This window comes from Cotesia typhae, unplaced genomic scaffold (genome assembly GCF_013202065.1).
Source record: "Cotesia typhae breed Kobodo isofemale line unplaced genomic scaffold, CoteBio_Ctyphae contig_34, whole genome shotgun sequence".
Lineage (NCBI taxonomy): Eukaryota > Metazoa > Arthropoda > Insecta > Hymenoptera > Braconidae > Cotesia > Cotesia typhae.
The window spans coordinates 301,224-318,564 of NW_027423742.1; the positions used below are offsets into that span (position 1 = coordinate 301,224).

General features: G+C 40.6%; 1 protein-coding gene across 1 annotated transcript; it reads right to left on the bottom strand.

Moving 5' to 3' along the window:
- Nucleotides 1–1,074: 1,074 nt before the first annotated feature.
- On the bottom strand, nucleotides 1,075–5,103 carry LOC141526505 (uncharacterized). The gene has a single exon (XM_074241540.1). The coding sequence runs from the start codon at nucleotides 5,101–5,103 to the stop codon at nucleotides 1,075–1,077; it is 4,029 nt and encodes a 1,342-aa protein (XP_074097641.1).
- Between the last annotated feature and the right edge of the window lie 12,238 nt (nucleotides 5,104–17,341).

Genomic DNA, 17,341 nt, shown 5'->3' on the forward strand with positions numbered 1-17,341 from the left:
TTGAGTTGTATTAATTGATGCATATTAATTAGACTGAGCATGAGTTGTAGAAAGTTGATCTTCAATTGAACTGTTAATTAACTTACAATGTAATTAACACTAGCAATTGTGAGCGAGAAATATGAGTAATGTTGTAGAATTAGGTCACCAGACGATTAATTAATCACACTTAATTAATAGTCATAGTATGAGCGTATAAATTGGATTGACTGAGTGTAATGATTGATAGAGTGAATGAATGCAAGTGTAGTGAGAGTTTGAGCTTGAGTCTGTAGAGTTCACAGTAATGATTAATTGGATGAGCTGAATAAGTTAGAGTCACTGGATTATTAATCAATTAATAACATAATTAACTCTCACAGTGTGAGCGAATGAGCCTTAAAACTAACGAGCTCAATTGAGTACTTGAGTCTCGGGATACGAGATAGAACACACAACGTTGAACACGGAATGGCGACAGGCCCAAGAGAAGGAGGCAGTCACCCCCAATCTCCACCAAGCAACATCTGCAATGCGGCAGTTTATTTGCCGGAGAATGACGCATCAGTTAGTAATTGTAATATGCATTTTTGCTGGGTTGAACGTGTAGGTGACTGTTGTACGTATGTATGAGAGAGAGGGACACATGGGTAGCCATGTGACAATGAGTAAGAGAGAGAGGGAGCATGAGAGTATCGATTGTGATAAAGTGATCTCAGATGATTTATAACAAATACTTAATTGTACCTGAGTTGTCAATGATTGCTGGTGAGTGAAGATGAGTAGCGATGCTGTAGTTGGCTTCAGTGAAGTTGAGTAGATGAGCTTGGAGATTTTGTAAATACAAGGAAATGCACTGGTCACGGTGAATGCGTGTGTACGCTGTACAATTAGCACGTGTTATGAGGAGTATGGCTGTTTGCCGGTGAGCCAGTTGAGTTGCGGTGGGACACCCGAAGGCGCTTGTGTAGCGGCGCCTCGGTGCTACCAGTTTGTTGCGGGAATGTTTGAATGATTCCGCAACATTCCGCCCGCCATCAGGAACTGGGTTGCTGATTATGATCTCAGGAGTGATGAGTACTTGGTGGTGATGAGTTATAGTTCTGGAGCCAGTGGCAATACAGCTAGCTTGGTGATTGGACGAGTGAGAGTGCCATTGACTGTTTCAATGGTTGCCACCCGGATGAGTTTGTCATTGCCTGGGTGGACAGCAGTGACTCTGGCCAACGGCCATCGAGTTGGTGGAGTTCGTTCGTCAGTCAGGAGGACAAGTGACCCGATGGTGATATTGTTGTAGGCCCGGTGCCACTTGGTCTGAGCTAGATGTCGTTGAATGTAACTGTTGGACCAATGCTTCCAGAAGCATTGGATCCGTTGTTGAATGAATTGCCACCTGGAGAGTCTGGCAGTGTTGAGTTCGAGTAGTGATGGTTCTGGAATAGCGTTGAGTGCCCGTCCAATGAGTAGGTGACCTGGAGTGAGTGCTGAAAGATCCTGGGGATCTTGTGAGAGTGATTCCAATGGTCGTGAGTTGAGAATCGCCTCCACCTGGTGCAGAAGAGTCGTAAATTCTTCAAACGTGAATGACGATTCTCCGATTGTTCGAGTGAGGTGATGTTTCATTGATTTCACAGCTGCCTCCCACTTTCCACCCATGTGTGGAGCAGCTGGGGGGTTGAAATGCCAGATGATCTCGTTAACTGTGAGTGCGTCAAGTATTTCTGATGATTCCTGAGTTCCTTGAGTAAAGAGCCTTTTGAGTTCAGCACAGGCGCCTTGGAAAGTTGTCCCACAGTCGCTGTAGAGTGCTGTGCACAGTCCACGACGGCTGGTGAACCTGTGAAGTGCTGCAATGAATCCAGATGATGAGTAGTTGCTGACGAGTTCAAGATGAACTGTAGATGATGCCAGGCATACGAATACACATATCCAGCCCTTGTAGGTACGTGATCCTCGGATGTTGGTTGTTTTGATTTGCACTGGACCTGCATAATCCACTCCAGTATGAGCGAATGCTGATCCTGGTCTGACATTTGGAGCTGGGAGCTGTCCCATGAGTTGTTGAGCACGAATTCCTCGATATCGAGCACATTTGAGGCATTTGAGTATTTGAGTTCGCACTGGTTGGCGTCCACCTATTATCCAGTACCGTTGGCGAGTGTATGCAAGTGTGAGTTGAGTTCCACCATGCATGGTACGCTGATGAGCATCAGAGATTAGGAGTTTGGAAAGAGCAGCATCACGAGGGAGAATGGCAGGGTGCTTGAGTTGATCAGAATCTGGTGTGTTTTCCAGACGTCCACCTATACGAATAATGCCCTCGGTGTCTAGGAAGGCAGTTAATCGTGCAAATGGATGATCTCTTGGCCATGATGCTTGATTTTTGATCATTTTGAGCTCTGAATGGAAATGAGTGCGCTGCGTTTCTTTGATGCAGAATTGTAGAGCTTGTTTTATCTCAATAGAGGTGATGGGGTGAGCTAGAGATGAGTTTGGCCGTTTCTTGATCAGGTCCCGGATTCTCCAACATATTGCAGTAGCTCGCAACATGCGGAGTAGCGGAATTGGTCGGTCCATGATTGACCATCTTGATGTTAGAGGCTTGGTAGTTGAGTAGAGTGCCTTTACTGGCCGTTCTTCCAGTTGAGTATTGGAGTCGAGTTTTGTGTTGATGAGTGGCCAGGACGATGAGTCTTGAAGTAACCATGGTGGGCCAGTCCACCATAGTTGATGACTTTTGAGTTGGAGGGTTGTCAATCCTCTTGTTGCACAGTCTGCTGGATTTTCTAAGCCAGGAACGAACTTCCAGTGGCCATCTGGAATTAGATCTTGGATTTGTGACACACGATTTCTGACGAAGTCCTTCCAACGAGACGGATGCGATTGTATCCACGTGAGTGCAATTGCAGAGTCGGTCCAAAGGTATGTTGGCACATTGTTGAGCTTGAGTATTGACTGGCAGTGAGCGATGAGTTTAGCTAACATATGAGCAGCGGTGAGTTCTAACCTTGGTATGGTTAATTGTTTCAACGGTGCTACCTTGGTTTTGGAGCAAAGCAGCGTAACCTTTGCTCCTTGAGTGCAGTTGTGATGATGGACCTTGATGTATACCACAGCTGCCATCGCCAATTGCGAGGCATCTGAAAATCCATGGATTTCGAGTGATGAGTTCGTGGACGAGTGGATCCACCTGGGAATTTTGATACAGTTGATCATGGCAAGTTGATGAGTGAATGCTTTCCACCTTTTACACAGAGTTTCAGGTAATGGTGAGTCCCAGCTGAGTTTGACAAGCCAGAGTTCCTGCATGAATATCTTGGCTTGAATGATGAGTGGTGACAGGAATCCCAGGGGATCAAAGATTTGGGCTATCTCTGATAAAATTGATCGCTTTGAATACCTTTGAGCCTTGCATGGTGTCGAGTTCTTGAAGGAGAATTGGTCTCGTTGAGGAGACCAGTACATACCCAGAATTTTTGTACTGTTATCTGGATCCTCAATAGCGTATTGTGTGATTGCTTCCGCATGATTGAGTTGTTTTAATTTAGGGTGATTGCTTGCCCACTTGGCCAGAGGAAATCTGCCCGCCATGCAGAGTTCTTCTGTTTGATTTGCTATTTGTTGTAGCAAATCTTGAGTATCTGCGCCACCGGATATGTCATCCACGTAGCGTCCTTGAGTAAGTGGTTTCACTGCCAGTGGGAATCTATGGCCTTCGTCATTGACGAGTTGGAGTAGAGCACGAACCGCTAGGTATGGTGCAGCCCTTGTCCCATAGGTGACAGTGGTGAGCATGTATGGAGTGATGTCTCCATCTGGGTTGAACCAGAGGATTTGTTGAAGATATCGATCATCAGGATGGACCAAGACTTGGCGATACATTTTTGCCACGTCAGTAATGAAGAAGAACCGATGTCTTCTGGATGTTATGAGAACATTGAAGATGTTGATGAGTAGATTGGGTCCAGTATGCATGATGTCGTTGAGTGAGAGCCCAGAACTGGTATTCTTTGAGCCATTGAAAACCACACGGATTTTGGGTGAGTTGGTATTCTGCTTCAGTACTCCATGATGTGGTAGGAAGTATTGCACTGATGATGATTGCAATGTGGTTGGTTCCATGTGGTTGAGTGATATGTATTCTGCCATGAATTCCATATAGAGCTGTTTGAGTTGTGGGTCTTTACTGAGCCGATGCATGAGGTGGCGAAGGCATTGGTATGCTGCCTTGAATGAATCTCCAAGTTTGTGAACTGGAGAAATGAATGGTAATCTGACTATGTATCGCCCAGATGAGTCACGAGAGTGAGTCCTTGCAAAGTGAGCTTCACACGCCTCCTCGTTGGGTGTTAATTGAGGTTGATGAGTGGTGATGATCTCTTCTTGAACCCAGAACCGTGTCGAGAGGTTCTGTAGGTTCATGTCTTGGTGAATAGTAGCTGCCTGGAATGATCTCTTTGACTGATGAGTATGATGTTGGGTGGGACCAAGAATGATCCACTCAAACAGAGTGTGTTGAGCGATTAGACCCGGAAATTCAAGCTGAATAAGTCCCCCAGTAATCACTTGGCCGTAGTAATCGGCTCCAATGATGATGTTAATTGGACCTGGTGTGCAGAATTCAGGGTCAGCCAGAGTAAGATGTTGTATCTGTGTGAGTTGATTGTGCGAGATTGACACCGGTGGTAATTGTATTGTCAATCCGCGCAGTACATGAGCGTGAAGATTGAGTGTTTTGCTTGAATGTTGTGATCTCAGAGTTAGCTCAACACAGCCCTTGGTTTGGCCAGCCTTTGCATTGCCAATGCCAATGACACTGAGTTGAGATCGAGTGCGAGTGAGATTAAGACTATGTACTAGTGAATCTGAAATAAAGGAGATCTCAGAACCAGAGTCTAGCAAAATGCGTATTGGAATGGTACTTAACTTTGTAATGATGTTGACCAGGCAGGTGGCGAGAATTGTGGCAGAATGTTGATTATTGAGATTACCAGTTGGAGTGTGGTGAGTGTGATCATGCTGATCATGAGTTGATCTTTGGCGGATGTAGACTATGAGTGTGAGTAGAGTTCGATGAGTGCCAAGTGGTTGAGTTGAATGTTGAGTGGATGAGTCATGCTTCATGCGGAAGCTCGAGTTCCTATTCAGTGAATGGAGTGTTTGCGATTGCTAATTTGAGTGATGGTCCAGGATGAATCATGGTGTGGTGATTCGCGTTGCAGACCTTGCATCTGAACTTGGACTTGCATGCTGCCACTTGATGATGTCCTAGACAGTTTGGGCACAGTTTGAGCCTGACAACTCGCATGGCTCTTTCAGCAGGTGTTAAACTGGCAAACCTTTCACACCTTACGATGAAGTGATCGCCTTGGCATTCATCGCAAGGGTACTGTGCTGTGGCAGTGCTTGGCCTCTGGACTTGATTGGAGCTCGCTGGATGAGTGGTGGGTGATGATGAGAGGTGACAGCGAACCTGATCTCGCTGTGGAGTTGCGTTGTAGTGACCCCGGAGGAGTCTAGATGAGTCAGGGTGAGTTTTCTGGGGCGTGGATGAGTCTTTGGCTGAGTTGAGCTTGTTGGTGCTTTCTTCGTACCGCTCTTGAGCTCTTGCACGCTCCAATAGGAACTCGTTGAGTTGTGTGAGTGTTGGGAATTCTATTGATGATCCCAATGAGTGTTCCCAGGCTTCCCGAGTGAGTCTGTCCAGTTTGGAGATGATGAAGTAGGTAAGGAAGTGGTTTTCACCTTGCGAGAATTCCACTTTCATGGCTTTGAGTGCTGCGACCACCTCGTGAACCTGGTTGATGAGTGCATTGAGTTGTGAGGCTGATCTGGGGGTGAGAGGTTGGATTTTGATGATTTTCTCCAATTGAGCTCCGATGAGTAGTCGAGGAACCTCGTACCGTGAGCGTATGGCCTCCCAAGCTATGGGAAATTGATCGCCAGATGATGGCAGGTTGACCACCAGTTGAGCAGCTGATCCAGTCAGATAGGTCTTGAGATAGTGGAGCCTGTCCACATCTCCCATGTTGCGATTGATGACATGTGTTGTGAACATGTCACGAAACTCGGGCCACTTAGTGAAGTCACCAGAGAACACCGTGATATTGAGAGGTGCCAGATTGATGGTGGATGGAGCTGATTGATTTTGTTGAGCAGGTGGAGCTGGAGCATCCACCTGGTTGATGAGTGCAGTGAGTGCAGTACGAGCCCCTTGGTATGATTGATATGTCACCTGGTACACACCATCAGTGACATATGGGTGATGCAAGAACTCCCTGGTTCCAGCTGATCCAAGATGGCCGTTGACTTCTTGGAACAGCTTCCATTCTTCGTTGAGTACTTGCAGATGAGCCTTGAGAATGTGAGCCCCAGATGTTGCATCGAGTGCAGATGAGAGAGTCTCCTTGTCGGAGATGAGCTTCATGCGAGCCAGTTGGCCGGCAATTTTGAACTCCATTTCGCACATGCGAGAGGTTGTTCGCTTGCGAATGTTGCTAGGAGTCAGATTTTGCTTCCCATCAGTCTTTGAATTGCCATCACCATCAGTGACTTCAGAGTCACTGAGATCATGGCTGCCCGAGATGTTGGTGGACATGGGGGGTGGCACCAGCAGTGGTAAGCTGTCTGATGTGAGAATGATGGTAGCAGTTCCATGGCATGGATGAGTAGGTGAGCTCTGAACTTGTGAAGCTGGAGTAGCAGTTTGCTGTTGAGTGGTTTGCTGAGCAGGTTGGGCACCTTCCTGATTGTCAGGGACCTTTCCGTCTGTCATGATGAGTGTGGAATCTGAGGAATGTACAGCAATTAGTTGATTGTTGATTATGAGTGTGGTATGAGTCTGTGATCACTTTAGCTAATTTTAACACCCAATCCGGCTCGAGTGACCAAATGTAAGATAATAGTCTTAACATTAAATATTTAGTGGCCGGGACTGGGTGTTAAAGATGGAGTAGACACATTCGTGGTTATAATACTGTTTATTCTAAATTAATCACAGGCATAGTTTATTGTACAGAGTTTGAGTAGTTTACAAATATTGAGCACTTTAAACATAGTTATAATCTTGAATTATCACATTAATTTATGAGTACGCGTTGATTGAGTTAATTGAGTTGTATTAATTAATGCATATTAATTAGACTGAGCATGAGTTGTAGAAAGTTGATCTTCAATTGAACTGTTAATTAACTTACAATGTAATTAACACGAGCAATTGTGAGCGAGAAATATGAGTAATGTTGTAGAATTAGGTCACCAGACGATTAATTAATCACACTTAATTAATAGTCATAGTATGAGCGTATAAATTGGATTGACTGAGTGTAATGATTGATAGAGTGAATGAATGCAAGTGTAGTGAGAGTTTGAGCTTGAGTCTGTAGAGTTCACAGTAATGATTAATTGGATGAGCTGTATAAGTTAGAGTCACTGGATTATTAATCAATTAATAACATAATTAACTCTCACAGTGTGAGCGAATGAGCCTTAAAACTAACGAGCTCAATTGAGTACTTGAGTCTCAGGATACGAGATAGAACACAGAACGTTGAACACGGAATGGCGACAGGCCCAAGAGAAGGAGGCAGTCACCCCCAATCTCCACCAAGCAACATCTGCAATGCGGCAGTTTATTTGCCGGAGAATGACGCATCAGTTAGTAATTGTAATATGCATTGTTGCTGGGTTGAACGTGTAGGTGACTGTTGTACGTATGTATGAGAGAGAGGGACACATGGGTAGCCATGTGACAATGAGTAAGAGAGAGAGGGAGCATGAGAGTATCGATTGTGATAAAGTGATCTCAGATGATTTATAACAAATACTTAATTGTACCTGAGTTGTCAATGATTGCTGGTGAGTGAAGATGAGTAGCGATGCTGTAGTTGGCTTCAGTGAAGTTGAGTAGATGAGCTTGGAGATTTTGTAAATACAAGGAAATGCACTGGTCACGGTAAATGCGTGTGTACGCTGTACAATTAGCACGTGTTATGAGGAGAAAGGCTGTTTGCCGGTGAGCCAGTTGAGTTGCGGTGGGACACCCGAGGGCGCTTGTGTAGCGGCGCCTCGGTGCTACCAGTTTGTTGCGGGAATGTTTGAATGATTCCGCAACACAGAGATAACATTAAAAAGTACAATAATTTTCTTTTACTTATTTTGAGTAGACACCGAGAATTTCAATTTAAATCAATAAAAAATCTAACAATTGTGGCATTGTGGGGTTGCCTCTCGGTGTTTATGGGGTGGATTCCAAAATTTTGATTTTTTAATTCATAAAAAAGGTTAAACTGGAAAGAAAGATAATTTTTTTTAAGTTATTTTCAGTGGACACCGAGAATTTCCACTTAAATAAATGGAAAATCGAAAAATCGCGGCTTTATAGGGTTGTCTCCTGATGTTTATAGGGTGGATTCCGAAATTTTCTTTTTTTAATTCATGACGAAGATTGAACTGGAAAGTGGGATAGTTTTCTTTGGCTTATTTTCAGTGGATACCGAAAATTTCAAATTAAATAAATGAAAAATTGACAAATCGCGGCTTTATGGGGGCGCATCTCAGTGTCTATGGGGTGGACTCCATAATTTTGATATTTTTATGTATGACTGACGTTAAATTGAATAGAAGGATTATTTTCTTTTTGTTATTTTCAGTGGACACCGAGAATTTCATTGAAAGTAAATTAAACATCGACTTATCGCCAGTTTTGGGGGTGTATCTCGGTGTTTATAGGGTGGATTCCATAATTTTGATATCTTTGTGTATGACCGAGGTTACATTAGATAGGAAGATTATTGTAATTCTGTTATTTTAAGTGGACACCGAGAATTTCAATTTACGTCAAATAAAAATCGACAAATCGCGAGTGTATGGGAGTGTATCTCGGTGACTCTGGGGTGGTTCCTAAAATTCGATTTTTTATTTCATAACAAAGATAACATCAAAAGTACAATAATTTTCTTTGACTTATTTTGAGTGGACACCGAGAATTTCAATAACAATCCAAAAAAATCGAGCAATCCCGGTTTTATGGGGCCGTATCTCGGTGTCTATGGGGTGAATTCTCAAATTTTGATAATTTAATTAATAACTAAGGTTAAATCGAATAGTTAAATTATTTTCTTTGATTTATTTCAAGTTGACACCGAGGATTTCAAAATAAATTCATGAATAACCGACAAATCGCGGCTTTGTGGGGGTGTATCTCGCTGTACATAGGGTGAATCGATTGATTATGAATCTAGAAATATTCTGAAAAGTGTTTTCTATGATTTCTATAAGTTTTCTTCCTTAATCTCTAGTGGACACCGAGAATTAAATTTTAACAGTCGAATTTGTGGCAATTTAGTTGAGAAACGCCGTGTTTGGGGCTGTTACTCGGTATCTATGGGGTTGATTGATCGATTAGGAGTTTAAAACTCTTTTGTAAGGTCTTATTTATGATATCAAAGAGTTTTCTTCCTTAATCTCCAGTGGACACCGAGGAATGATTTTTTAAAAGTCAAATTGCTGTCAATTTAGACGAAAAACGATACCGTTTATGAGGCTGTTACTCGGTGTTCATAGGGTGGATTAATCGATTACGAATCGAAAAATTTTCTGTAGGGTGTCCCTATGATTCTTACGAGTGTTATTCCTTAATCGCCAGTGGACACTGAGAATTGAATTTGTAAATGTTAAATTGCTGTCAATTTAGACGGAAGACACCTTTGAGGGAGCAGTTACTCGGTGTCTATGGGGTGAATCTATCAATTATAGGTCTTAAAATCTTCTGTAGGGTGTACTCTATGATTTTTATGAGTTTTTTTCCTTAATCTTTAGTGGACACCGAGGAATGATTTTTGAAACGTCAAATTACTGTCAATTTAGACGAAAAAATCCTTTTATGAGGCTGTTGCTCGGTGTCCATGGAGTTGATTGATCGGTTAGAAGTCTGGAAATTTTCTGTAGTGTGTACTTTATGATTTTCATGAGTTTTGTTCCTTAATCTTTAGTGGACACCGAGATTTGAATTTTGAACAGTCAACTTTCTGTCAATTTCATCAAAAAAAGCCTTTTATAGGGCTAGTGCTCGGTGTCCATGGGGTTGATTGATCGAATAGGAGTCTTCAAATTTTCTGTAGGGTATACTCTATGATTTTAACAAGTTTTCATTCTTAATAGCCAGTGGACACTGAGGAATGATTTTTTAAATGTCAAATTGCTGTCAATTTAGACGAAAAACAACACCTTTTATGAGGCTGTTACTCGGTGTCCATGGGGTTGATTAATCGATTACGACTCGAAAAATCTCCTGTAGGGTGTACCCTATGATTTTTACGAGTATTATTCCTTAATCTCCAGTGGACACTGAGAATTGAATTTTTAAATGTTCAAATGCTTGTCAATTTAGACGGAAAAATCCTTTTATGAGGCTGTTACTCGGTGTCCATGCGGTGAATCTATCAATTCTGGGTCTTAAAATCTTCAGTAGGGTGTACTCTATGATTTTTATGAGTTTTCTTCCTTAATCTTTAGTGGACACCGAGGAATGATTTTTGAAACGTCAAATTACTGTCAATTTAGACGAAAAAATCCTTTTATGCGGCTGTTTCTCGGTGTCCATGGGGTTGATTGATCGATTAGGAGTCTGCCAATTTTGTGTAGGGTCGACTTTATGATTTTTATAAGTTTTCTTACTTAATCTCCACTGGACACCGAAAATTAAATTTTTAACAGTCGAATTTGTGTCAATTTAGTCGAGAAACACCGTTTTTGGGGCTGTTACTCGGTGTTTATTGGGTTGATTGATCGAGTAGGGTTCTTAAAATCTTTTGGAGGTTCTACTTTCTGATTTCAATAAGTTTTAGTCCTTAATCTCCTGTGGACACCGAGATGTGAATTTTGAACAGTCGATTTTCTTTCAATTTCATCAAAAAAAGCTTTTTATGGGGCTTGTACTCGGTATCCATGGGGTTGATTGATCGAATAGGAGTATTCAAATTTTATTTAAGATCTACTCTATGATTTAAACAAGTTTTCTTCCTGAATCTGCATTGGACACCGAGGAATGATTTTTAAAATTCAAATTGCTGTCAATTTAGACGAAAAACGCCTTTTATGGGGCTGTTACTCGGTGTCTATGGGGTAAATCGATCAATTATGGGTCTAACAATCTTCTGTAGGGTGTACTCTATGATTTCCATGAGTTTTCGTCTTTTATCTCTAGTGGGCACCTAGAATTGAATTTTGAACAGTCGAGTTTCTGTCAATTAAGTCAAACAACGCCATTTATGGGGCTAGTGCTCGGTGTCCATAGCGTTGATTCTTCGATTAGGAGTCCGAAAATCATCTGTAGGGTGTACTCTATGATTTTTACAAGTGTTCTTCCTTAATCCCCAGTGGACGACGAGAATTCAATTTTTAAATGTTTAATTGCTTTCAATTTAGACGTAAAACGCCTTTTAGGGGGCTGTTACTCGGTGTCTATGGGGTAAATCGATCAATTGTGGGTCCGAAAGTCTTCTGTAGCGTGTAGTCTATGATTTTCAGGAGTTTTCTTCCTTAATATCCATCGGACACCGAGATTTAAATTTTTAACAGTCGAATTTCTGTTAATTTAGTTAAAAAAAAACGCCTTTTATAGGGCTGTTACCCGGTGTCCATGGGGTCGATTGATCAATTAGGAGTCTGGAAATCTTCTGTAGGGTGTACTTCATAATTTTTATCCTTAATCTTCAGTGGTTACCGAGAATTGAATTTCTAACAGTCGAATCAGTGTCAATTCAGTCAAAGAATGCTTTTTATAGGGCTGTTACTCGGGGAACGTGAGGTTGATTGATCGATTACGATTCGGAAAATCTTTTGTAGGTTGTACTCTATGATTTTTTGAAGTGTTTTTCCTTTATTTCCATTGGGCACCAAGAATTTAATTTTTAATAGTCGAATTTTTATCAATTTAGTCAAAAAACGCCTCTTATGGGGCCGTTTTTCGGTGGCTTTATAATTTATAACAAAAGTTGAATCGGACAGTTGGATAATTATTTTCGAGTTATTTTGAGTGGTCACTGAGAATTTTAATTTAAATCAATAAAAAATTGCGACTTTATGGGAATGTATGTCGGTGTCTATGGGGTGGATTCTAAAATTTTGATTTTTTATTTTATAAAAGAGATAAACTTTAAAAGTACAATAATAGTCCTAGACTTATTTCGAGTGGACACAGAGAATTTCAATTTTAATCAATGAAAAATCGAGAAATCGCGGTTTTCTGGGGTTGCATCTCGGTGTCTGGAGGATAGATTGTAAAATTTCGATTTTTTTATTCAGTAAAAAGCGTAAACTGTAGAGGGGAATGAGTTTATGCCCTTTACTTTGAGTGTAAACCAAGAATTTTAAATTAATATCACGAAAAATCCAGAAATTGCGGATTTATGGGGGTGAATCTCGGTGTCTATGGGGTGTATTCTCGAATTTAGATTTTTCATTTTATGAAAAAGGTTGAATAGTAAAGTAGGATAATTCTGTTTAACTAATTTTGAGTCGACACCGAGAATTTAAAATTGAATTCACGAAAATTCGAGAAATCGCGACTTTGTGGGGCTGTATCTTTGTGTCCAGAGGTCGAATTTGTTATCAGACCCGAAACTAACCGATGCATGCCACCGCTTGTTTGAAGTTGGTAACTTTCGAAATAGTAACTTCCTGACTTTAAAGAATTTTAAATTACATTCGCGGGAAGTTAAATATTTACGCACGACCTTTGGACCTGAAAAAAATTTTTAAATCTGTAATTGCTTTATATGAACATCTTAAACCACTCTTGTCATAAAAAATCTGCGAATTTGCGGCGAAGATATTTAATAAATTCTTTCAAATTCCTGTTGTTTTTATTACTTTAATTTTCGAGCAATGCCTGTGCAGCTTTTGCATATTATTTTTGCTCTCTTTCTACCGACAGCGGCTCGATTTTGTTTATTGCTTTCCATTGTTTTTTACATTTTCTAAACAAAATATCGTCGACTGTCAGTCTTAATGAATTATTTGTTTTGACCACATCGTAATGGATAATTATTCTAATGCGGATTACGTCGAGATGCTCATCCTTTACGGTGAGTGCCAACGCAACGCTCGTTTGACCTGTCGCGTGTACCGCGAGCGATTCCCCGATCGACAACGTTTCCCGACACACGGCCTAATAACTCGGCTCGTAAATAGAGCTCGTGAATCGGGATATGTTGGGTTGAACCGCATCGAGCGTGCTGGTCGTCCTCGAGATGTTCGAACGGTTCAACTCGAGGAGCGAGTCATCGATGCTGTTCACGCTGAGCCAGGGACAAGCACGCGGAGGCTTGAAAGGCGTTTGCATGTTTCTCGTACGATGATTAATAAAATTACTTGTACGGAGAAACTGCATCCCTACCACAAACAACAAGTCCAAGATCTCGAGGGCGGAGATCGAGAGTTGCGGTTGCATTTTTGCCAAATGATGATTCGGAAAGATGAAGACGATCCGGATTTTCTTCGGAATATGTTGTGGACTGATGAATCACTGTTCACTCGTGAAGGGTGCTTCAATCAGCACAATGTACATCATTATTCCGAAGAAAATCCGCGGTTAACAGTCGCCCGAAACTTCCAAAATAAATGGAAAATTAATATGTGGGGTGGAATTATCGGAGATCACGTGCTACTGTTTCTTCTTCCCGATGTAATGAACGTAAGTCAAGCAATAATATTCTTATCAAAATTTCTGGATCGTAGTGTTAGAACATGATGTACTTAGTGTGTAATCAATTTAATGTAGTATAAATAATCAAGTTCTCTATTTAGAACATTTCGATTACTTTCATTTTGCATTCAAGTTCGGGACATTATTTTTTTTACTGGAAATTTTCATTTCATAAACGCTAAATTTATGGTAATATTGTTTATTTCACAGAGTGACCAATATTTGACATTCCTAAGAGAGGACCTACCGAATCTCCTTCAGGAAGCTGGTGAGGATCCCGAGTGGTTCCAGCACGACGGAGCACCATGTCACTATGGCGCGCAAGTCAGCGACTTTCTCAATCAGAGATTTCCGCAACGCTGGCTCGGCAGGAACGGTCCGGAGAGATCGCCCCCAAGATCACCGGATTAAACGCCCCTCGATTTCTATTTGTGGGGTCATTTCAAAGGCGTAGTCTACGCTGACGAACCCGAAGATCAAATGGTGACCATGGCAAGAATTATGGCCGCACAGACGGCAGTAACCGCCGAGATGCTGGAGGAAGTCCGTCGCAACTTTATTAAGCGTTGCCGACTATGCATCCAACAAAACGGCGGTATCTTTGAACACTTGTTGAAATGAGCTCACTGAACCGGAATCGACCGGAACAAAAATAATGAAATTAATAAATAAATAAATAAATTTCATAGTACCTGAATATCTACCTCGATATTCACGTGACTGTAAATAAACTTAAAACAATTTTTTTACACCTCAAAACAAGCATTTCAAGTAATTTATAAAAATAATTCTTATTACATTCGCGAATTTTCAGTCTTTAGTGTTGTTTAACGACATCATCCGGAGCAGTTGAAGATTCAAGATCCTTTTCTACGTCTAGGAGATCGTGTGTAGATTTTTTGTAGGTTCAAACCCATGAAGCACAAAAAACTCCTTCATAAGCATTGGAATTCAGGATTTGTCAGTAATGAAACTGACATTACCGCAGTCTAAATAAAATTGAGAGGAAGTACATAGAAAGATTCTCAATATTAACCCTTTTAATAAAAAAAAAAAAATTAAATTGAAAAACTACGCCATAGATTCTGAGGTTCAACTCCATCAACTCGCAAGCTTAGAAAATTTCAGAAATTGAAATGTAATATCTCAATGTGAACGCGAAATAAATTTAAGAAACTTGATGTCATTTTGTAATCATCCCTTATTAATTGAAAAAAAATTAAAGATCCCGAATCTACCCCATAGACACCGTCATGCACCCTCATGAAGCCGCGATTTCTCGATTTTTCGTCAATTTAATTTGAAATTCTCGGTGTCCACTCAAAATAAGTCGAATAACTTATCCTACTATCGAATTTGGCCTTTGTCAAGAAATGAAAACATCAAATTTTAAATTCCACCTCATCGACACCAAGTTACAGTCCCATAAAAAGCGTTGTTTGACTTAATTGATAGAAACTCGACTGTTCAAAATTCAATTCTAGGTGCCCACTAGAGATAAAAGACGAAAACTCCTGAAAATCATAGACTACACGCTACAGAAGACTTTCGGACCCACAATTGATCGATTTACCCCATAGACACCGAGTAACAGCCCCCTAAAAGGCGTTTTACGTCTAAATTGAAAGCAATTAAACATTTAAAAATTGAATTCTCGTCGTCCACTGGGGATTAAGGAAGAACACTTGTAAAAATCATAGAGTACACCCTACAGATGATTTTCGGACTCCTAATCGAAGAATCAACGCTATGGACACCGAGCACTAGCCCCATAAATGGCGTTGTTTGACTTAATTGACAGAAACTCGACTGTTCAAAATTCAATTCTAGGTGCCCACTAGAGATAAAAGACGAAAACTCATGGAAATCATAGAGTACACCCTACAGAAGATTGTTAGACCCATAATTGATCGATTTACCCCATAGACACCGAGTAACAGCCCCATAAAGGCGTTTTTCGTCTAAATTGACAGCAATTTGAATTTTAAAAATCATTCCTCGGTGTCCAATGCAGATTCAGGAAGAAAACTTGTTTAAATCATAGAGTAGATCTTAAATAAAATTTGAATACTCCTATTCGATCAATCAACCCCATGGATACCGAGTACAAGCCCCATAAAAGCTTTTTTGATGAAATTGAAAGAAAATCGACTGTTCAAAATTCACATCTCGGTGTCCACAGGAGATTAAGGACTAAAACTTATTGAAATCAGAAAGTAGAACCTCCAAAAGATTTTAAGAACCCTACTCGATCAATCAACCCAATAAACACCGAGTAACAGCCCCAAAAACGGTGTTTCTCGACTAAATTGACACAAATTCGACTGTTAAAAATTTAATTTTCGGTGTCCAGTGGAGATTAAGTAAGAAAACTTATAAAAATCATAAAGTCGACCCTACACAAAATTGGCAGACTCCTAATCGATCAATCAACCCCATGGACACCGAGAAACAGCCGCATAAAAGGATTTTTTCGTCTAAATTGACAGTAATTTGACGTTTCAAAAATCATTCCTCGGTGTCCACTAAAGATTAAGGAAGAAAACTCATAAAAATCATAGAGTACACCCTACTGAAGATTTTAAGACCCAGAATTGATAGATTCACCGCATGGACACCGAGTAACAGCCTCATAAAAGGATTTTTCCGTCTAAATTGACAAGCATTTGAACATTTAAAAATTCAATTCTCAGTGTCCACTGGAGATTAAGGAATAATACTCGTAAAAATCATAGGGTACACCCTACAGGAGATTTTTCGAGTCGTAATCGATTAATCAACCCCATGGACACCGAGTAACAGCCTCATAAAAGGTGTTGTTTTTCGTCTAAATTGACAGCAATTTGACATTTAAAAATCATTCCTCAGTGTCCACTGGCTATTAAGAATGAAAACTTGTTAAAATCATAGAGTATACCCTACAGAAAATTTGAAGACTCCTATTCGATCAATCAACCCCATGGACACCGAGCACTAGCCCTATAAAAGGCTTTTTTGATGAAATTGACAGAAAGTTGACTGTTCAAAATTCAAATCTCGGTGTCCACTAAAGATTAAGGAACAAAACTCATGAAAATCATAAAGTACACACTACAGAAAATTTCCAGACTTCTAACCGATCAATCAACTCCATGGACACCGAGCAACAGCCTCATAAAAGGATTTTTTCGTCTAAATTGACAGTAATTTGACGTTTCAAAATCATTCCTCGGTGTCCACTAAAGATTAAGGAAAAAAACTCATAAAAATCATAGAGTACACCCTACAGAAGATTTTAAGACCTATAATTGATAGATTCACCCCATAGACACCGAGTAACTGCTCCCTCAAAGGTGTCTTCCGTCTAAATTGACAGCAATTTAACATTTACAAATTCAATTCTCAGTGTCCACTGGCGATTAAGGAATAACACTCATAAGAATCATAGGGACACCCTACAGAAAATTTTTCGATTCGTAATCGATTAATCCACCCTATGAACACCGAGTAACAGCCTCATAAACGGTATCGTTTTTCGTCTAAATTGACAGCAATTTGACTTTTAAAAATCATTCCTCGGTGTCCACTGGAGATTAAGGAAGAAAACTCTTTGATATCATAAATAAGACCTTACAAAAGAGTTTTAAACTCCTAATCGATCAATAAACCCCATAG